This window comes from Halichoerus grypus, chromosome 9, assembly GCF_964656455.1.
Source record: "Halichoerus grypus chromosome 9, mHalGry1.hap1.1, whole genome shotgun sequence".
NCBI classification, from domain to species: domain Eukaryota; kingdom Metazoa; phylum Chordata; class Mammalia; order Carnivora; family Phocidae; genus Halichoerus; species Halichoerus grypus.
Window position 1 is genome coordinate 82,193,482 of NC_135720.1, and position 22,536 is coordinate 82,216,017.

At 39.0% G+C, this 22,536-nt stretch overlaps 1 protein-coding gene across 4 annotated transcripts in view; it reads right to left on the minus strand.

The window, feature by feature from the left end:
- KCNQ5 (potassium voltage-gated channel subfamily Q member 5) overlaps nt 1-22,536 on the minus strand; it is a 501,939-nt gene that overhangs the window by 87,590 nt on the left and 391,813 nt on the right. For all 4 annotated transcript variants that reach the window (XM_036101214.2, XM_036101205.2, XM_078055100.1 and 1 more), the window contains 3 exons: nt 13,093-13,268; nt 12,285-12,410; nt 564-674 (listed from right to left, as the gene is read on the minus strand). In XM_036101214.2, coding sequence (XP_035957107.1) covers nt 564-674; nt 12,285-12,410; nt 13,093-13,268 — 413 coding nt within the window. The remainder of the gene's footprint in view (nt 1-563; nt 675-12,284; nt 12,411-13,092; nt 13,269-22,536) is intronic.

Genomic DNA, 22,536 nt, shown 5'->3' on the forward strand with positions numbered 1-22,536 from the left:
ACTTCATCTGTTGGGAAAATAATCAGAAGCTTGGGAGAAGATAAATGTGCTCTTCATTCTGATAAGATGCAGAAGCTGTTCATGAGGAAAAATCAATGACGATGACAGAAAGAATAAATCATCTGACACACAGAAAGCCTTTAAGGTCATATGCTTTTCACTCAAATGGAGAGGTAAATATTCCACTTGTCACATCCATCTCTTCAGCAGCACACGTTATAAGCCAAAATGGAGAGGTCGGTTTAGAAAGAAGATATCTTTAAATCTTTACACATATTTTAAATGCATTAGTAGCACGTTGACTGAGAGGTGATGCCATCTGAATTATTATTTGGTCATAAAGACCTAGCAGGGATAAAACTCCCAGGTTGAGCATCTCCAAGGGAAGACCATATTTGATAAGTTTTCCAACGAGATGTATGTAGAAAGGTCAACATTATATCAATACAATTATATTTGTAAGCGATATAGATACGTTCCCGGGCATTCCAATTTGTGAAAGCTGATGCTAATAAACCTCTAAGATCTAATTTAAATGGCTTTATTTTTGCAAAGATACTCACGGCAGGAAGTGCAAAGAAAGAAATGCCAAGAAGCGCAAAGCCTGCGGAAAGCAATCTTCCCAGCCAAGTTAGGGGGGTTTTGTCTCCATAGCCAATCGTTGTCAATGTAATCTAAAAACAAAATAAATAGAACATGCAGCTTAAGTACTTGAGAGGAAAGTTAGGACCTATGAACAGGAGGCAAGGCCACGTTTCCACTAAATCATTATTCAACAAGCCTTGTTGGCACATTTTATTACTGTGCTTTAATTTTCCGTGACGCATAACAGAGCTTCTCTTTGTTTAAGGAAGGGAATAACCTACATACTTGTTCCTTCCTTATAACACAATTTTCCATCTTTTCTAAGTGTATTCAAAGAAAGATTATTTAAATAAGTGGATAACCATCAGTGATACAGAAATGATAGCACCATGGATTTAGGACTGGATCAGTACACAAAACAATAATTTATGTTAATTAAGGCTGTCTATTTATTACCTTGGCAGGCATTTCCTGGAGGTCTGGTGTGTGCAAGGTACGTGTTATGATTTGTAGTGGAACAAAAATGAGAGGTACATAGTTCTTGTCCTAAGATATTTACAGCGTAAGAGGGGAGACATGTCACACACAAATCATTAAAACACAGAATAGGGCAAGACAAGTATTATGATGGGTGCAAAAATAATCTGCTATGGGGATTCAAAGAACAGACTGATCATCACCCTCTTGGGGGAGCCAAGGAGGCTTTATCGGGGAGATGTCAGCATCCCTAGGCTTTGAAGGAGAAGCAATATTTTGAGAGGCAGAAATGAAGAAGAGGGTGATCTAGGGAGGGAAAAGAGGTGACCAGCCGCACAGCAGTGAGGACAAATAGGGTAGGTTCTAGAAAGTATAAGTTGTTCAGTTGGGCTGGAGCATGGTAGGTCTGAAGAGGATTAGTGGAACAGGAGATTAGCTAGATATGCTATAGCTAGATCAGGGAGTGTCTTTGAAAAATGATATTTGGATCATGTCTCTGCCATGATCACACTGCTCTGGGATCTTCCCATGTGTCTTAGAACAAAGTCCCAGCTCCTCTCCAGGGCCCACAAGGTTCTGCATGACCTAGCACAATGATGGGGCAAATGAACTGGGACTGTATGGGAGTACAAAGTAAAGAGGTGTGTTAGGAAGTGCAATAGAAATGCGTTTGTTAATTGTCTGGGATGAAAAGGGAGACTAAGTCAACAAGAACTTAAACATTTCAAGGGGAAGATGGTTGTGCCATAAATAGAAATACGATAATGGGAAATGGAAGATTTTGGAGCAAAGACAGAGAGTTTGGTTTTGCAAATAAGTGCTTTTTAAATGTTAGCACGACTCTGATCTAGAAATGTTGAGCAGGAAATTGAGATAGAGAGCTCAAGTCTTGAAAGAGAAATTGGGTTCGGCATGAGATTTGGGTTTTGGAATCAGGCACAGGATGATTGTTGAGGCTCCATGAATAAATGAGACTGAAAAGGCTGCAAAGAAGGGGTCCAAGGACACCTCGGGTAACAGACACTGAAGGGATGGGAGGGAAAGGAAAGTCAGAGAAGAATAAATGTTTTAAAAAGTAAGGGAACTAGAAATGGGTTATGTAAATGGAAACTCAACAGAGAAGGGAGTTTCATAAAGGACCAGGTGATCCCTAGTCTCACCGTCTCATAGAAAACAAGGACAGTGAGGACTGAGAAAAGATACTGGATATGGAGATCGATGGCCACTGATTTCTAAGAAAGTGGTGCTTTGGTTTTATCCTTCGACCTGGCCTTGGACAGCGGGGTTACATTTGAGAGGCAGAAACGATAGGAGACGATGCTCCATGATGCCAGACCTTTCAGAAACTTTCAACTCAGCTGCTGAGCCCTCCCCAGCTTTCTTCTCTCCTCACTTGCATGGTTTTTCTCTTGGTATCTTTGGTGGCTCCTCTTATGTAGCACTCCTACGCTAGTCAACCTTCGACTGTTGGATTCTTAAGGTTTGGTTCTGAGTTCTCTCTTTTTAAAAATTTTATTCTTCTCTCACTTTCTTTCCTCTTCCATCCCCTCTTTCTCTTTTCCCAGGTGATTTTTTTTAAAGGTTTTATTATATTTATTTGAGAGAGAGAGAGAGTGAGAGAGAACACGAGCGGGGGAGGAGGGGCAGAGGGAGAAGCAGACTCCCCACTGAGCAGGGAGCCCAACATGGGACTCGATCCCAGGACCCTGGAATCATGACCCAAGCCGAAGGCAGATGCTCAACCGACTGAGCCAGCCAGGCGCCCCCTTCCCAGGTGATCTTAAGTGTTCTCCTGGATTTAAATACCATTTTTATGGTGCACACCAAATTCATACCTCCAGGCCAGATTCTTCTGAGCTCCACATTCACATATGTGCAGTTGATATTTCTATCTGGATGGCACACAGCCATTTAGACTTAACATGTTTAAAACAGAAAACTTATTCTCCCCAAACCTGTCACTCCCCCAAATGCATCCCCTTGCTTCCTAATCAAGGGCACGACTGTCCACCCAGTTGCTCATGTCAGAAGCCTCAGTCGTCCGCATCACTTGTTTCCCTCACTCCCTCCCTGAATCAATCAAGTCCCATGTGTTCTAACTCCCAAAGATACTGCCAGATCATCCCCTGCTCACTGTCTTCCCTGCCATGGTGTCAGGCCAGGCTGCTGGAGCAATTTCTCAATTGCTTTCTCTGTTTTGGCTCTTGATTCCCTCCAGTTCCTTCCCCCTACACCTGTGAGGGAAATTATTTTGTTACTTCCCTTTAAAAATCCTCCAACAGCTATTCATTGAATTGAGAACAGACTCTAAGATCCTAACTGTGGCCTACCTGACCTGGTGTCCACCTACCTCTCTAAGATCATCCTGATTTCACCCTTGCTCACTGTACTTTTTTTTTTTTTATTTTTTTATTTTTTTATTTTTTTATTTTTTATTTTTTATTTTTTTTTTTAAAGATTTTATTTATTCATTTGAGACACAGAGATACAGAGAGAGAGAGCATGAGCAGGGAGAGAGGCAGAGGGAGAAGGAGAAGCAGGCTCCCTGCTGAGCCAGGAGCCCGATGTGGGGCTCGATCCCAGGACCCTGGAATCATGACCTGAGCCGAAGGCAGATGCTTAACCATCTGAGCCACCCAGGCGCCCCTTACTGTACTTTGACCACAATGTCCTTTCAGCTCTTCAAATAGGCCAGACTATTTCTGCCACAGGGCCTTTGCATATCCTGTTTCTTCAGCCAGAACTGCTCTTCTCCCCACCCTTCCCAGAGCTCCTTCTCATTCTTCAAGTCTTATCCAAAATACTCCATCATCAAAGTGGCCTTCCCTACCCACTCTGTCTACAATAGGACCCCCAGTTACTTTCTATTTCAGCCCCTTGTTTCTTAATGGAACTTACCATAAGTGGTAGATTTCTGTATGTTTCTTTGCGGAGGGGGTCCTATTTCCTTTACCAGAAGGGAAACCGTGTCTTTGTCATCTCTCTAACATCTAGCATGATACTTTCCACAAAGTAGGAGGAACTCAATATATATTTAGTAAATAAATGAAGAATCCTTTCAAGAACATTGGCAACAAATGGAGTGAGAAAAATAGGGCCAGAGCTCCCAGAAACCTCTGACTTGAAGGCGGGTTTTCTAGGATGTATTTGTGCATGTCTGCAGAGAGAGTGAGACTGAGGTGGGGAGGAAGAGTGGTAGCTTTATTACAGGGTAAGGCAACCATGGAGGAAGGAAAATAGGATCAAGGGTACAGTTGGAAGGGTTAGCCTTGGCAGTGTGGAAGGATGTGTCTTCTACCATGGGGGAAAGATGTGGACACAGTATGAGTGAAGGGCAGCGCTGGGAATGCCTGAGTTGGCTCTCTTTAATTCCAGTAAAGGAGACAGTGCGGTCAGCTGTGGGGAGTGAAAGGCTTAGAGCTTGGGGCAGTGACAGTATGAGAAGGTGTCAGGGACAAACCAACAAGAGGTCTACAGAACAGGGGAGGCTCATCCAAGGTTGGAGAAAGGGAATTTGTAGTAGAACTTAGTAGCCAACTTAATCACACATCACTAGCAGTATGAGGGGTGGGCTCTCCAAGGAATTCCTTGAGATTGCAGAAAAAATATTCCTGGTTCAATTTTATTATAGATTCCTAATTCTTAAATATGTGGGAAATATTTTAATTTATAATTTTTCTGCAAAATAGCTTAGTCCTTTTACAGCAGTTTAATCATAATAAATGGAAGGAGATATTTCATGGTTGATCACAGCAATAATGGTACATTTCATGGTAAACTTTACATTTTAATAATACAGTAGTCCCCCCTTATCCATGAGGGATACATTCCAAGACCCCCCAATGGATGCTTGAAGCTACAGATAATACTGAATCCTATATATACTATGTTTTTTTTTCCTATACACACATACCTATGATAAAGTTTAATACATAAATTAAGTACAGTAAGAGATCAACGACAATAACTAATAATAAGAACAATTATAACAATATGCTGTAAGAAAAGTTCTGTGAATGTGGTCTCTCTTGAAATATGATACTGCACTCACCCTTCTTGTGATGATAAAACGCCTAGCGATGAAGTGAGATGAATGAGGTAGGCACGGTGATGTCGCGTTTAGGCTACTATTGACCTTCTGACTAAACGTCAGGAGGAGGATCATCTGCTTCCCGAGTGCAGACTGACCGCAGGTAATGGAAGCAGTGGAAAGAAAAACCAGGGATAAGGGGGCAACTACTGTGCATTTGAGTTATTCTCCTTGGCTCATGGCTCAGAGAGCGGGTTTTTTTTTTTTTAAACCACTGTTTTTAAGTCCAAAGAATGAGACACAGCAAAGTGATGATGTGCCCAGTGTTTCATTCTGAGTAGAGAAGAATGCCTGCTCTCTCTCATTCTGAATCTAGAGTTGCCTTCCCTCTTACAGGTGTGCTTTGTCAGGGAGAAAAGAACCCCGTGAACTCTGAGAGCGGCCCCGTGGAGCCCCTCGGGGGACGGCAAAGACCCCGCCCACCTTCTCTCTGGGCTGGGTTCCGGCTGGGAGATGACCCCGTGTCCGCGGCTGCAGGGGGCTGGGATGGTTGGCAGCCTCGCTCAGGTGCAACCATTTCCTCCACTCCGATTTCAAAGTCTCTCGGGATGTTGCTTGGTTGGAAGCATAGAGGCCCTTTGTAGCGGGGCTGGGCTTGAGAAGGATCTGGCAACCGGGCAGCAGTTTTGTCTCAGTCCATGCCGGGGAGCGGGACTTTTATTTCATGCCCGCTGGGAGCAGGTCACTTTTTGTAGCTGCAAGGCGGGCAACTGGGCTCCCTGATGGGGACAGACGGGTTGTATCAGGGACGAAACTGACATTTCTAAAATGCACTTACAATAAAACGATGTGAGCCTTCTTTACGAATTCACACTGACCCATCAGCTTGATCCGGCCGCTGACTTTCTAAGCAATGACCGGTTGCCTGCGATGAAACCATCCTCAGGTGAGGCCTGCATAGATGTTCATTGATTTTTCTGGACTTTTAGGCCAAGCTGTCCTTGAAATACCGGTGTGTGTCCCGGAACAGTGCAACTACATTATGTTTCTTTTTTTCTTTTCCTAACCCCTGGAACGCCCTGCTAACGATTATCAACTGGTCCTTTGTACCTGAGCTGAGTGGCAGAAGCCCTCGGGGGGCTTATTCTCCCACACTTGTGCCAAACACTTGTGCCACACTTTGGGCTCACACAGAAGCCCAAAGACACCAGCTCGTTGGGGAGCTCCTGGAACAGCAGCTTGTTTCAGAGAAACTTGAGAGGCTGCCTGTGTGATCTTCGGAGGCTGGAGGAGATCCGCCGTATTGGACATAATTCCATTTTGGACCTACTTCCAGAGCTTAAAAGAGATATGCTGGTTAACATGGGCTGAACAGATTAAATCTTTAAAATGTATTTATGTATTTACTCATGTACTTAAATATTGGTTATTGATCCTTCCTTACTGATTTTCGACTATGGTGTTTACAAGATCCTTGGAAAGTCTGTGAGGTTTTGAATTTACTTATAAACTAAAAGATATATGAAAAAAAAGTCAAATATCTCTTCCAGTGCAGTTGTAAGGGAGACGACTGGTTTCATTAACTGAGAGGATGCCATTCGTCGCCTCGCTTTGTGACCGGAGGCGGAGACTGGCAGATGCATCGTCAGGTGGTAGCTGGACAAGACGGATCGGGATCTGAGAGGGAACGGCCCACCTCAGCCTGCAGCCCCACCTCGGTCGACCTCAGGAACGCCAGTAGTTTGAGCTGTCTCTCCCATCAGGCCATTTACTTGAAGCTGATTTGGCAGATGGGAACAGTTCAGGCAAATTTTTGCCCTCATATTGCATGTACTCAGTTGCAGCCACGCAGGCGAGAAAAGACATTTTCTGAAAAATCTGTGGGTTGCAAATGTTGGTATAAATGTGTGATTGTGGTAGCAAAGGTGGACTGGGGGCCCTTACTGTGTTTAGTCACTGAGAAGTCTTCCTCAGGAATAATACTGCAAAACAAATGCAAATTCTGGCCCAAGCTTTCTTGATTTTTCTTTCCTCTTCCTTTCTTTTCTTTTTTTGGGGGATGGCAGATGCTATGGTCAGATTGTAGTTTTTTTTTTTTTTCCTTCAATAACAGAATTAATTCCAGACCAGTAGATATAAACCCGTCCTTCTTCCCTTCAAGTAACAAATCAGTAAACATTTATTGGCCTGATTTTGAGAATACAATTATGACTACTAGTTTATAGCTAATTCATTCATGTGAACAAGTTAAGAACATACTATTTATAGATTTCCAAAGCACAGTATAATTTCCCCATAAGGCGGTCCTTCAAAGGAGGATGATTCACATGAGCAGTTTGTCAATAATCTCTTCCCCTACACACTCCTCTCCTCCCCTCTTCTTCTCTTCTCCTCTCTTCTCTTCTCTTCTCTTCTCTTCTCTTCTCTTCTCTTCTCTTCTCTTCTCTGATCTTCTTTCTCTTCTCTTCTCTCTGGGCTACTTCCTGAACACCTAGTTTCAGAGTGGGTAGTCTAGAACCTGTGCAGAAATTTGTTCACCATAAACTAGGAGATGAGAAAGTTTTGGGTGTGCAGATAGCAGACTCTCTTGTGGTGGTGGCATCACATAATGTGGGTGTTGCTGTGGCAGGCAGCTCAGGGCAATAGCATTCTCTGTTGTTCTTCCAGGCTCCTTGTCATATACGTAACAACAATAGTGACTTACATTTATCCAGTGCCCGATAAAGGCCCTACATATCCTAATCTCGTTTACTACACATAGCAACTTTGTGTTTGGGTAATGCTATTTTCTCTATTTTATAGAGATAGTAAATGATTGCTGAATACCACACCTCTGCTAAATCATAACGACAGGGCTGGAAGCCAAGTTCCCTGACTGTAATTCTTCTGTTCTTTTCCATGCAGTATGTGCTCAATGTTTATGGACTAAAACTGAGCAAAAGTATCAGAGCCATGTGTGAGAGGACATTACTAATGGAACAGACTTCTTAGGAGAGGCTTCCCCAAAGAGGCTTATGACTGATATATTTCATACATCCGTGCCATCCAGGTAGGCACACGACTTGTAGATGCTCATAGCGGCTAAGATGTTTCAGTGGGTAGCAGCTTGGGTATGTGTGTCTCAGTTTTTGCTTGGTGTTTAATAATGGGCTGTACAACCTGCTGAGTGCACCGTACACTACACCATCCATAGAGCCTTCTAAATTATTTGCTTTGAATTCTAGGACTGACTGGCTAATACAAAATTCTTCTACCTGCCCGAAGTAATCATGTCAAGCGCATGGTCCCAGGTGAGGGCTGTACTCAGACGCTGACTCAAGAATACTGTTTGCTGCTGTATGCCTCTTAATAAAAAAGCCACCCCATCACACTGTCTCCATCAGAGAAATAGCAGGAAGTAGAGAACAGCCTGGCCTTCAAGAGCAGATCATTATCAGGCAATATTACTTCGGGAAGACCTGATCTCAAGTTATTTCAGAATAGATCTAAAGCAAATCAAAAGGAGAAAAACAGTAACAGGAAAGAAGGAGGTAATAATAGGAAATAACTCCAGGAAGACTTGTTCTTAAATTATTTCAGAATAAATCTAAAGCAACCAAAAAGGAGGAAAATAGTAATAGGAAATAACATCAAATGGAGCTCCGCCTAACAATCAGAAGATCCTCTTTGCCCGTAGCTGCCGGTGCCTCAGCCACGAGTTACTTCCCCTTGACCCTCTTCTACTTCCTCTGTCACGAACGTCCCTTCAGAACCCAGAACATCTTTTCATTGTAACCCCCAATTCCCAAGCCCCTTCTGTGCTTAAGCTGTGAGTCTGCCATGAAGTATATAGCTTTTTGTTCCTTTTGTCTTAAAGGTGCTTCCATCTAACATCCATAACGAAATGTTTTTGCCAACAGTAGCCACCATCTTTGATTGGGCACTGGCTGTGGTCTTGGTACCAGGCCCTTTATATTGATTATTACACTTACTTAACAAGCTAGGTGTTGTTATTCAATAGTATGGAATTGTTTTCCGGGATCAGAGTTCTTTGAATTGTTATTGGCTTTAGTAGTGCTGATCACACCCTGAATCCCTCCAAAAGTTGGTCTTGGGGATAGCCCTTGTTATTTTCTTAAAGAAAGGAAGTTAGTACTTAGTATTCAGAATTCACTGAAATATTGTACCCATAAACCACAAATTGCATTTTGATACTTAATGTCAATAATTTGGGCTTTTTTAATGAAGAGAATTTCCTATTTTTTAACTGAAGTCTAACACTTAGAAACACTCCAATTCAGGACGCTTTCATTCCTCTATTTATTCTGGATACTTCCATAGTTAGCAAGGTGACCATTATGTGCAACATGGACAATTTTAACTAGAAAGTATCCAGCCACATTTTATTAAGGTCTTGAACAATATATAATAAAAGGTATAGTGTTCTAAATTTATTTTATTTCACACTGGAGACCCAGTATATGTTCTTCTTATAAGGAATAGAAATAGGGGTGCTTGGGTGGCTCAGTCAGTTAAGCATCTGCCTTTGGCTCAGGTCATGATCCCAGGGTCCTGGGATGGAGCCCCACGTCCAGCTCCCTGCTCAGCGGGGAGCCTGCTTCTCTCTCTCCCTCTGCCTGCCACTCCCCCTGCTTGTGTTCTCTCTCCGACGAATAAATAAATAAAATCTTTAAAAAAAAGAATAGAAATAATAAGCACTCTTGTTTGCTTTTTTGTATATTTTTAGGCATCAATTTCATTAATGACTCAGTTAATATCAACAAACCCACTGTGGACCAACAAGGCCTTTTCCTAGAAGCTTGACATCTTAGAAGATTTTTACTTGGGTATTCAAGACCAGATTTTTTTTTTTTTTAATGGAGACATAATTAGGCCATTCAAAGAACCTGTTAAGTACAGGTTAAGCTTCAGTCAAAATAGCACTACTGAAATGGAAATCAATGAAAATATGTTGCTTCCCCTATGAAAGTCACAGATATGACCTTTGAAAACTTGCTTATGTGGGTTATTCTGGCAAAAGAAATAAGCCGGTGACTAAGTGAGAAGCATATTAAGAGTTTCCCACACACTATTTAACATACAATACAGCAATTCTGATTAGTAATAAGGAGAAAAGGAAGACTATTGGAAAGAAGAATAAAGAACTGCCAGGCTGAACTCATCAATGACTGCATTTCCATGGGACAGGTGCACCTGAATGTCTCAAGAATTTAAGTGTGTTAGAATTATCAAAGAAAAACAAAAACTAAACTTAAATTCAAATTGTTGCTTAATAATAATAATAATAATAAATTAATAAATAATAAATAATAAACTGTCTTCCCCTTGTTGGCTAGAAGAGCCTCCTGTTTTCTCAGTTTACACAGTTTATCACACAATGAGTCATAGATTTTCACTTGCACTCTACATATAAAAGGTATTTTAAGAATGTCACATGACTGCTCTCTTTCAGGTTTTCCACCTTCCTCCTTTCAAAATGTCAATTAATGCGTGTGGGGTAGGAGGGAGGGGCTGGGAACCAAATCATTACACCACCAGATTGCTTTGTTATCAATGACTCTGATAATTTAAGAAAAAAATCCTACCTTCAGGTGAAGCTATTTCTGATTCTTATTCATTTTACTACTGCTGTGTGGCCAACAAATATCCCGAGTTCTGTTCAATACAAGCCCTGACAAATTTTCTTTGTCCTTGACAAGAGTTCTAGCTCTCACTGATGCGCTTTGGGTGAGTAGCAGCACAATGCAACAATTGATAACTTAAATTTATATTCCACAAAACAATCAACTTATAAATATATATTTATTTTTTTAAGTAGGCTCCATGCCCAGCATTGAGCCCAATGCGGGGCTTGATCAGATTGGAGCTGAAATCAAGAGTTGGACACTTAACCTACTGAGTCACCCGGGTGCCCCATAACTTATAAATATTTTGACCACAGTTTAAGAAAAGGATGTATTTTAATTTTGGTGACAATCTAGCACTCAAGAAATATTACTGATGATTTTTTAGAGACCTTAACTTTGTTGGACCAAAGAGATGGGAAGCCATTTAGACAATTATAAATGCTGTATATTTTCACAAAACACCCTTTTGGAATGTCTTAAGGAAGAAAATAAAAAGAATATAGTTTATATATTGCAGAAAGCACTCCCCTATCCTGTGACATTCTTATTAGGGCCCATGTTTCAATGACTGTCTTATAAATTCTTTACAATGCAGACAAGATTTTTGCTTTAATGGAAAACTACGCCTTGCTTAGAGCACACATTTCCAGGTTATTGACTTCTGACTTTATGGGGCTCTGCATTTTTCATGGCTGTTGAGCTATCTTGCAACTCTGTAAGTTGTAGATAACTGGTAGCATTGCAAAATAATTCTTGTCCATAGACATGTAAATAAATTCTGTCTAGGGGAGGTTTAATTGACTTCACTCTCACACTGTGGAAGAAACCAGCTTTACCTCTACTTGAATTCATTTCAATATTCTTGATCTTTATACGATTCTGTTTTTTGGATAGTCCTTTAAACCAGATATAACATTGTACTGGTTTCCTCATTAACGACAAATTTTAAAAAAGGAGTTAAAATCTTTAGCATGGGTCTGTATGAGGTCATGATTTTTTTTTATTTGTTTGGCAAACTGTCTTTTAATAACAATTTAAATGAAAAGTAGGTTTTTGAGTGGAAAATTTTGAAATTAGGTGTCTATGATCTCTGACCTCACAGATGGTTTCCAGTTTTCTCTTTTTCACTTCTTGTGCCATAATTTTACTTTAACTTCCATTCAGCTACTATTCCTTTTTTTTAAAACTCAGATAAACTTTTTGATGAGTGGTAAACCGATGCAAAATTGGTCATTTAAAATCTGTGCTCCACAGAGTTAAGACAAACAAACAACCCTATCAAGATTTTAATCACAGTTTAAAAAAATAATGTATCCTTATTTTGGCAACAATCTAGCACTCAAGAAATACTTCTGATGATTTATAAGAGAACTTAATTTTGTTGAGCCATAGAGATGGGAAAAGTCTTTAGACAATTTTAGTGCTGTATATTTTCACATAACTCTCTTTTGGAAGTTAATGTTTTTATTGAGACCTTTCATAAATGATTCATAGAAATCATTACACTGTATTCAAAGGAAACATTTCACAACATCCAAAAAATAAAAACAGATTTTTATACTTACTGTGCCCCACCAGAGAGCATCTGCATATGTAGAAAACTCTTTATTGGCATCTTTTTCCACAAGATAGACAAGGAAAGATGAAAAAATAAGAACCAAAAATCCTATGTACCAAGCTGTGATTAATTCCTAGATATAAAAGGAATGAAAGACTGTTAGAGGTAAAAAAAATTTGTGAAAAAGGAAAAAAAAAATCTATGTATTCATTTTACTACTTTTTGGATATTTATGATTGTGTGTGTGTGTGTGTGTGTGCATGTATATATATATTTATGGAATTTACTTTTTTATTCAGAGGATGTCCCAGTGAACAGAAAAACTTCCTCGGTCTTTTTTTATTGTTGCACAGTATTCTAAAGACATGGGTTTACTATAATTTATTCGGGGCATGAGGACTTGAAAAACATTATTTTTTGTTTGGTAACGTTGACACACAATGTTACATTAGTTTCAGGTGTACAACCTCAGATTCCACATCTCTGCACATTATGCTGTGCTCACCACAAGCCGTTTGTCACCACACAACGCTGTTACAGTATCACTGAGTATCCCTGTACAGAGCCTTTTAGTCCTGTGACTTAGTCATTCCACAACTGCAACCCCATCTCTCCCTCTCCCTTTCACCGATTTGCCTCTTCTCCCTCCCCTTCCCTCTGGCAACCATATGATGACTTTTAAATAATCCATTATACGTTGTGCTTTAACCAACCTCTGAAATGACTGTTTGCTTGATGGGTTCATTAAATATTCCACAGCAATCAGTGAAAAAGTTTCAGAAGCCTTGTGCTATAATTTAGAAAGCAAAGCTTACCTTGCTGTGAGCATAAACCACTGAACCTAGTAATTTCCAAGTGCCTCCCCTTCGGTCCATGCGCACCATGCGGAGGATCTGTAGGAAACGGAGACTTCTGAGTGCAGACGTGGCAAAAATATTACCCTGAGTTTTTGCAGAAACAACTGCTATTGAAGCGATAAGAACAATGGTATCTGAAAGAAACAGGTTGAAGTAGCCATAAGTAGCAGGACGTGGAAGTTTTACTGCTCAAAATAGTGTTTCAGAAAGGTTCGCTTTGACCTCTTTGAGGCACAGATAAACAGATCTTGAACTCCAGCCTGGAGGGGTGCTACTGGGGCTCTGTGACAACTGAAGAGCGAAAATGCAGAGGACAGGCTCTCCTTATTGCCTTGGTTCTGACCCTTTGGCTATTCTATGCGTTATCTATGCAATTCTGAACCATTTGCTATGTAACCTTGGAAGAACTGGAGGGACAATGGCCTTTGGAAAGTTCGGTGTTCCAGGGAGCACTAGGGCTGTTTTGGCTCTGGTTTCATTGGCATTCCCGTCCTCAGCCCTAACACGGCGGATTCCTGCTTGATGCCACAGAGCATCATAGTTTGCGCGGCTATGAAAGTGTTGCTTGGTATCATCACATCTCTTGTTTTCTTGCCAAAGAAGCTTGTAGCTCTTTTCTGCAAAAAATCTCCTTGTGTTGTGGAGTCTGAGACTTCACATACTCTCTAACAAAGGCCTCAGCTGAGTTGGATACTCTAAGCTCTCTGCATAGAGTATCTTTATACCTGGCCGGTCAATTATGTGTAAGTTTGGTATACAGATTAAGTAATAGTACATTTGTTACAAAAGAGCATTAATTATATTCACTGTGTATTGCATGGGAATGGATATTTGATGTTTGACATATTGACATTTGACTTCAAAAATATCTGCCCTTTTGTAAGCTAAGAAAGAGAAACAGAGCAGTTAATGAAAGCATAGAAAAGATAAAAGGGGACTTAATTGCTCCAAGGGCAAATATCTGAGTGATGGGAAGTAGGCTTTGAAGTGGGAGAAGTGAAGTGGGGATGAATGGCCTCCTATGGCAATTTTAAAATAAGTTAACTTGACCTTAACATCCTCAAATAAAATTTCTTTCCTGCTCCAAGTGGGCCGTGCATGACCGGGCATCCACACTCCAGAGAGGAGTTCCACTTCAAGGGCATTGGATTTATAATGTTTCTGTGATCCTCAGGATTAACTGCTGTATGAATGTGTATTCATCATCCAGCGCGGCCCTTCTCCCTGTACTGAGAGAAGTCTGGTCTCCGGGAGTGGACGGGGCAGATCTTTTGAATGACTCTCCTGGTGCCCCTTCTGGGTCAGGACTTGAAGTGGTTGGCTGTACAAGGATCAGCTGAAGGGCTTTTTCCAATCAGATCTAACCACTATAGGACTTTGTGGGTAGAGAGCCACAAGCACGTCCTTGAGTTATAGCTCTCTGCAGCTGTTGGAAATGAGAAGGAATTAAATGTGTTGACACAGACACCAAAGACTTATTTTAAGTGAATAAAAAGACAGTTGCAAAGCTGTATGTGCAATGTAATCTTATTTTAATAAAAAATAAATGAACAGGAAAATCATGTGAGAATATATACAGATTATTACCATTAAGTCTCTCCAAAGGTAGAGAGAGTGGGGTGAGTAGGTGGGTAAAGGGACTTTTTACTTTCTAAGTTATTAATTTCTGTAATATGGAATTTTATAACAATGACAATGTCTTTTGAAATCAGAAAAAAACTTTAGAAAAGAGTTAAGTGTGAAAATGTCTCTTGGTTTGCATCATTTGGAGGGATTTACTCCTGAGACAAGTGGTTTACAGACAGAGACATTTCTTATATGGCCCTGCTAGATATGTATTTGTTTTTTTTTTTTAATTTTATTTTATTATGTATTTGTTTTTATTTCTCATTGTAATCCTGCTTCCTTCCAAGTATACAAAGGAAAGAAAAAGGAACAATACCTCATTTACTATGTTAAAATATTTGAGATAGTAGAAATAAGTAAATGACTGGTAGGGATGCAGAGAATACAGCACTTAAAACTTACTGTGTGCCTGGCACTTTCTTTAGTTCTGTGTTTTCTTTACAAATGTTAATTATTTCATCCTTATAACAACTGTGTTGGTTAGGTCTTCTACAGATTCCCATTTTACAGATGAGAAAAGTGAGGCACAAAAAGCACATACTGTATTAGTTTAAAAGAATCAGGTATCGAGCCGTTAGACTACAGCACAAAACGTATGAAGCTATGAAGTTCGTTCATTAGAGAAAACCTAGAAAAAGTAAAAGCAACACTGCTGGTTTGAAACGATTCAAAAAATTATGCACACAGTGAATCATAATCTAATTGTTTGAAGTCACAAAATATGCAAAGGTAACTACAGATGTGATTTAACACCCTCATTGTAATTCAGATCAGACGAGAAAGTTGGAGTTCAGTAAAATGAAACCACAGATGAGCGACCAAATGGCAAACGATGAATGCAGTCACAAAAATGTTTCTGGTTGGATTACAGTCCTCCACTGAATTTTGCTGTCAGTACCACCTAGAATATTTCCCAGGCTAATATTTTAGAAGTTATGACTACTCTTTATTTTTACATATGTATTTATTATTTTTGTAGTCCATTATAGAACTTGTATCCCGAGTACCTAGAACAGTGCCTGAAACATGGAAAGCACTCAATAAATATTTATAGAATGGACTTAGATTAAACACTCAAAGTAGCTTGAACTTTGTTCTTTTACTATATCAGTGTTTCAATAACTAGAATAAGAATCTGAAATACTCTTAAGTTAATCAAAGGATCACTTCAATATTCCATCTTGAATTCTACTGCAACATAATAATTCATAGCTATCATCCATTAAAGTTTATCAATCTCACTAAGATTTCTTTTTTATAAAATTAGGTAGGGGCGGTTTTCAAAGGCAGTGTCACAGGAGGCTCCTGACCTTCCTTCTTCCCATCGATGCGCCAAAGAGACACTTGCACATGGACTAATTCCCTGTGAAGGAAATCCAGAGACTAGCTGAGGCACTCCTAGACATCTGGCAAATAAGAAAATAGCCACATTGAAATGGGTAGGAAAGGCTGGGACATAATCTTGCCTTAAACCTCACTCTTAGCACAGTGCCATACAAATGGGAGGTAACTCCCACATCCCAGTTTCTCCCTGAGAAGCTAAGGGCTTGCACCCCACATTTAGCCTCCTAACTTTAAGGCTGCCACTTGAGGGACAGGCCTTCCAAACAGCTTGCTTTGAAAGCCAATGCGGATTGCAGCCACAAGATCCACAAGACTACAGCAAACAAAGAAGCAGTTTTTAATGGGTGTGAGCACCACTGTGGCTACTACCCCAGGACTCGGTGCAGAAGGAACAGGCAGAAATGCCCATCTTAGTCTTTCTCTAAAAGGATTATATTTGCATACTTTAAAAAAAGTTTTTATTTAAATTCCAGTTAGTTAATATCCAGTGTAATATTAGTTTCAGGTGTACAATATAGTGATTCAACAATTACCTATATCGCCCTGTGATCGTCACCAGTGCCCTCCTTAATCCCCATCACCTATTTTACCATATACGACAACCCCATAGCTAACATCATAGTCAATAATAAAAAAAATAAAAGCTTTCTCTCTAAAATAAGGAACAAGATAAGGATGCCCACTCTTGCCACTTTTATTCAACATAGTATCTAAAGTCCCAGCCAGAGCAATTAGGCAAGAAAAAGAAATAAAGGCATCCAAATTGGAAAGGAAGAAGTAAAACCATCACTATTTGCAGATGACATATACAGAAAACTCTAAAGATTCCACCAAGACATTATTGGAACTAATAAATTAATTAAGTAAAGTTGCAGCACACAAAATCAATATACAAAAATAAATTGTGTTTCTATACACTAATAATGATTTCTGAAAAAGACAAATAAGAAAATCCTCTTTACTATAGCATCAAAAAGAATAAAATACTTAGGAATAAATTTAACCAAGGAGGTGAAAGATCTGTTTGGTGACAACTATAAGACACTTATGAAAGAAACTGAAAGAGACACAAGTAAATGAAAAGACATTCCATGCTCATGGATTGGAAGAATATTGTTAAAATGTCCACACTACTCAAAGCAATCTATAGAGTTAATGCAATCTCTATCAAAATTCCAATGGCATTTTCTACAGAAATAGAACAAACAATTCTAAAATTCCTATAGAATCACAAAAGACACCGAATAGCCAAAGCAATCTTGAGAAAAAAAAGAACAAGCTGGAGGCATTATGCTCCCTGATTTCAAACTATATTACAAAGCTATAATAATCAAACCTGCATGGTATCAGCATAAAATAGACACATAGGTTAATGGAACAGAATAGAGAGCCCAGAAATAAACCCATGCATACATGATCAATTAACTAATGACAAAGGAGCCAGAATATACAATGGGGAAAGGATAATCTCACCAATAAATGGTGTTGGGAAAACTGGATGACCACATACAAATGAATGAAACTGGACCGCTATCTTATACCATACACAAAAATCAACTAAAGATGTATTAAAGATGTAAGTGTAACACATGACTCCATAAGAGTCCTAGAAGGAAACATAGAGTAGGCTCCTTGACATTGATCTTGACAATGATTTTCTGGATTTGTCACCAAAAACAAAGGCAACAAAAGCACAAATAAACAAGTGGGACCACATCAAACCAAAAAGCTTCTGCACAGAAAAGGAAAGCAGCAACAAAATGAAAAGGCAACGTACCATAGGAGAAAATATTGGCAAATCACTTACCTGATAAGGAGTTAATATTCAAAATATATAAATAACTCATACAGCTCAATAGTAAAATAACAAATAATCCAATTTAAAAAACGGGCAGAGGAAATGAAGACATGTTATTCCAAACAAGACACACAAATGACCAACAGATATATGAAAAGGTGCTCAACCTCACTAATTATGAGATAATGCAAATCAAAACCATAGTGAGATATTACTTCACCCCTGTTAGAATGACTATTATAAAAAAGACAAGAGATAACAAATGCTGGTGAGGATATGAAGGAAAGGGAACCCTGGGGCATTGTTGGTGGGAATGTAAATTGTTATGTTCATTATGGAAAACAGTATGGAGGTTCCTCAAAAAATTAAAAATAGTGGAATATTTTTCAGCCATGAGAAAGAAGAAAATCATAATGTTTGCAACAACATGGATGAACCTTGAGGGTATCATGTTAACTGAAATGAGCCAGACAGAGAAAGACAAATACTGTACATCACTTATGTGTGGAATCTAAAAAAGTTGAACTCATAGAAACAGAGACTAGAATTATGATTACCAGGAGCTGGGGGTGGGAGAAATGGGGAGATGCTGGTCAAAGATTATAAACTTCCAGTTGTAAGATGAATAAGTTCTGGGGATCTAATATACAGGATGGTGATTATAATTAATGATATTGTTATTACATACTTGAAAGTTGCCCAGAGAGTATATCTTAAATGTTTTCACCACAAAAAAGAAATGGTAATTGTGTGATGTGATGGAGGTGTTAGCTACCAATCAGTTTGCAATATATAAGTGTATCAAATCAATAGGGTGTACACCTTAAACTTACACATTGTTATATGTCAACTGTATCTCAATAAGCCTGGAGAAAAACTGGGCAGAGTAGCTTAGGCTGTGCAATTAGTTAATCATCTAAAATGTTTTTTTCAAAGAGAGGAGGCTTGTCTTAAGTGAATATACCACATTTTAGTATAAGGTAGAAACTACAGACAGCCCTCAAAGCTCATTGGCTTCATATTCGTTTGTTTATCCATTCATGCATTAAGCAGTTAATTGAATGTCAGATATTATATTCGATGTTTGCATTAGAAATGAATATTCATTAATCCACTAGATCATCAATCTATCACGAATATGTATTAAATCCCTACGATGTACCAGGCATGGTGCTTAATACTTTACATTACATCAGTGTTGTCAATGATTTTTACCTCCCAGGGGACATCTAGCAATGTCTGGAGACTTATTTGGTTGTCTTAATTGGGAAGGGGATTACTACTGGCATCTAGTGGTAAAGGGGATTACTACTGTCATCTAGTGTAAAGGTTGCTGCAAAACATCCTACAATGCCCCAGAAAAAAGAATTACCTAGTCCAAGTGCCAATAGTGCCAAGTTGGGAAACCCTGATGTACACGACTCTATTTAGTACTCCTATGAGCTAGATAATATTAGGACCATCTGCTTCTTGCAAACGAAGAACTAAGACTTGCAGTGATCAACTAGCCAAGGCCCAATATCCTAAGTGGCTGAGCTGGCCATTCCTTGACTCCAAAGTTGTGCCCTTAGAAGTTATGGTATACCATTCCGTGGATAAAGAAAATCCAGGGTGACATGGGTAGGGTGGGATGGGGAGAAGAGGGTGGGCTGGGAGAGCAACGGGATAATAAAGCTGGAATAAATTATTATGACATGAAGCATTCAGGAGAGAGCAGAATGCAGAAAGAAAATGATACTAAAAACAGATGGTACTTTTATGGATACATCAAGAGAAAATGGGGCTAGAGGAAGAAATAGAACTGTTAATAAACAATAGGGAGCTCCAAATTGCATGGAAAAAAAAAGCAAGTAATCCTGAGTTCTTAAAATCTACTTCTCCCAAAGGAAAGAGATGTGAACAAGTTGGGAAGTAGTGAAGATAGTTATTGATTACTAGCAGCCCATTAGAAATGTGAAATATAGGCTTATAGGTTCTAGGAAGTAGGTTCACATACTTACTGAATCACTCAGAATGATTTATGGATGAATTCTTGAGATTTGAGGAGACTGCAAAGATTTGCGCAAAGTAAATACTGTAATGATATTTAAGACACGTAGGGATTGTAGAAGAGCATATTATTAGACTCCACTGGAACTTTGCTCCAGTGTTATTTAGTCAGCACAATGGATATAAATTGATCACCTTGGACTTTGTGTAAAAGGGATTAGTCACCAAAATACTGAAAATCCCTCATTATAAGGTGGATTCATATCTAAGGCTACCCTAACATGGACCCAAAGATTGGGTTAAAGCAAGATCAACCGCATGGATGGAGCTAGAGAGTATGATGCTAAGCGAAATAAGTCAGTCAGAGAAAGACAAATACCATATGATTTCACTCCTATGTGGAATTTAAGAAGTGAAACAAATGAGCAAAGGGCAGAAGAGAGAGAGAGACAGACAAACCAGGAAACAGACTCTTAACTATAGAGAACAAACTGATGATTACCAGAGGGTGGGGGCATAGGGGAAATAGGTGATGGGGATTAAGGAGGGCACTTGTGTGAGGAGCACTGGGGTAATGTATGGAATTGTTGAATCACTATATTATACACTTGAAACTAATGTAACACTATATTAATTAACTGGAATGAAAAGAAAAACTTTATGAGGCTGACGCGCTGCCCTCTGCGCCAAGAGGGCCGCTGAAAAGAAAAACTTTAAAAAAAAGCAAGATGAACTGCATACCTGAACTTGGTGGGATGTATTTTGTTGCTAGAATTACATGACATAATACATCTATTATGAAAGTGTATTTTACCATACATGGCTTAATTTCAAATCATAATGGGGAGAACTAAATCATATGGATTAAGCAAATCATGGTTGAACACTTTTAAACTAGTAATTGTAAGGACAGATTCTGTAGAGGTAAACCACAAAGGGGGTACCTTTTGATTCCTGGAAACTGTCTGGAGACTTTAGGCTTTTAAAATTTTTGTAAATTATGTTAGAGTCTCAGAAAATTTCCCCTGATAGCTAACATAAATTTCCCTCTTGCACTTTAAACTCATTTCATCTTGTCATCTCTGGGAAAAACAGAAATACAACAAATAAAATATTCTTCCACCACCTTTTTTGTTCTAAATCCTAGTGGCCTCACTATAAGCTAACCTTTGGATGATTTAAATAAAATAAATATTTTTTTTTAAATTATAAAATAGTAGCTGCTATAAAATATCAACACACTAGACATATGTAGTATAAGGTAGGAAGGAAATTTATTTAATTAGCCAATTATTATTAATGAATTTCAGATTACTTGAATTTTTGCTCTTAAAATGATGCTGAAATGAACAGTTTAGCACACATATTTCTGTAGGTTAAGGATAAATTCCTAGAGATTGGATTGCTGGGTTGAATGTTGACACATTTTGAGTTTTGATATCCAAACGCCCTCCAAAGAATGGTACCAATTGCTACTAACAATGTATGAAAGTAATTATTTTTCTGCCTCCTTGCTAATAAAAGTAATGCTAATAAAAATAACAATAGTAATGGTAACAGCTAACACAGCGACAGTTTACTGTGTGATAAATATTGTCCTAAGCATTCTCAGGTATTCCATGGAATATTATAAATTTGTAATCTTTGCTAACATGATAGGCAAAAAGGTCACTTATTTTTCTTTACTCCTTCTGTATTTCATGTTATTTAGAAGTCAAGGAACTCAAGTCATCTAGACTTTGCCCAAGATTATAAAAGTATTTTCCTAGATTTTATTTTGGTGTATTTAGATGCTCATTTAGTTAACATATTTACGTTTACTATTCAGGATAGTCTTCATGGCAGAGTTACCTAGCTGTCCACACAGATGCATGCTTCTCTTCTGAAGTGTAGAATTATCCCTGGGAAGAGGCAGCCCACCCAGGGACACCATTTTCCAGGTCTGCTTGCCTCTGGGTGGGGTGATGTGACTAGGTCTAGCTAAGGGAAGGTGAATTGAAATAATGTGTGCCACTTCCAGGCTGAGGGGACACAGAGAGCCTCTGCCTTCTGTCTTTTCCTTTCTGCCACCTGTGCGCCTATCCTTAGGAACCACAGGCTAAAGATGGCAGGGCCTTTGTCACCCTGGGTTCCTGAATGACTGCATTGAGCAGAGCCTTTACCACATACCCCACACCCAGCAAGGAGTACCTTCATTGGACTATTACCCAAGTAAGAAGTAAACTTTTTTATTTTGAGATGTTACTGAAATTTGAGGATTTGTATAACAACTAGCATTGCTCTAACTTATATAATCTTTAACTTCTATGGAATTTGTCTGTCTCTGTGGTGAAGTAGAGAACTAACATTTTTTTGTATCCTACGTGACAGTCAATTTTTCCACTATTACTTAAATAAGAATCTATCCTTTTGCACATGTTTCCACATACTCACGGAGAGGTCTATTTTGGGTTCTACCCTCTTTTATTACTTATTCCTGTATCAGTGTGACACTAGACATTAGTGTAAGATCCCCTCAATGTTATTCCTTTTTTAAGAAAAATTATCAATTATTCTAAACCTACCCATTTTCCCAGGTAAGTTTCAGAATAAATTTATCAATTGAAAAGAACGCCAAGTTCTGATACAGATTGTGTATTAAATTT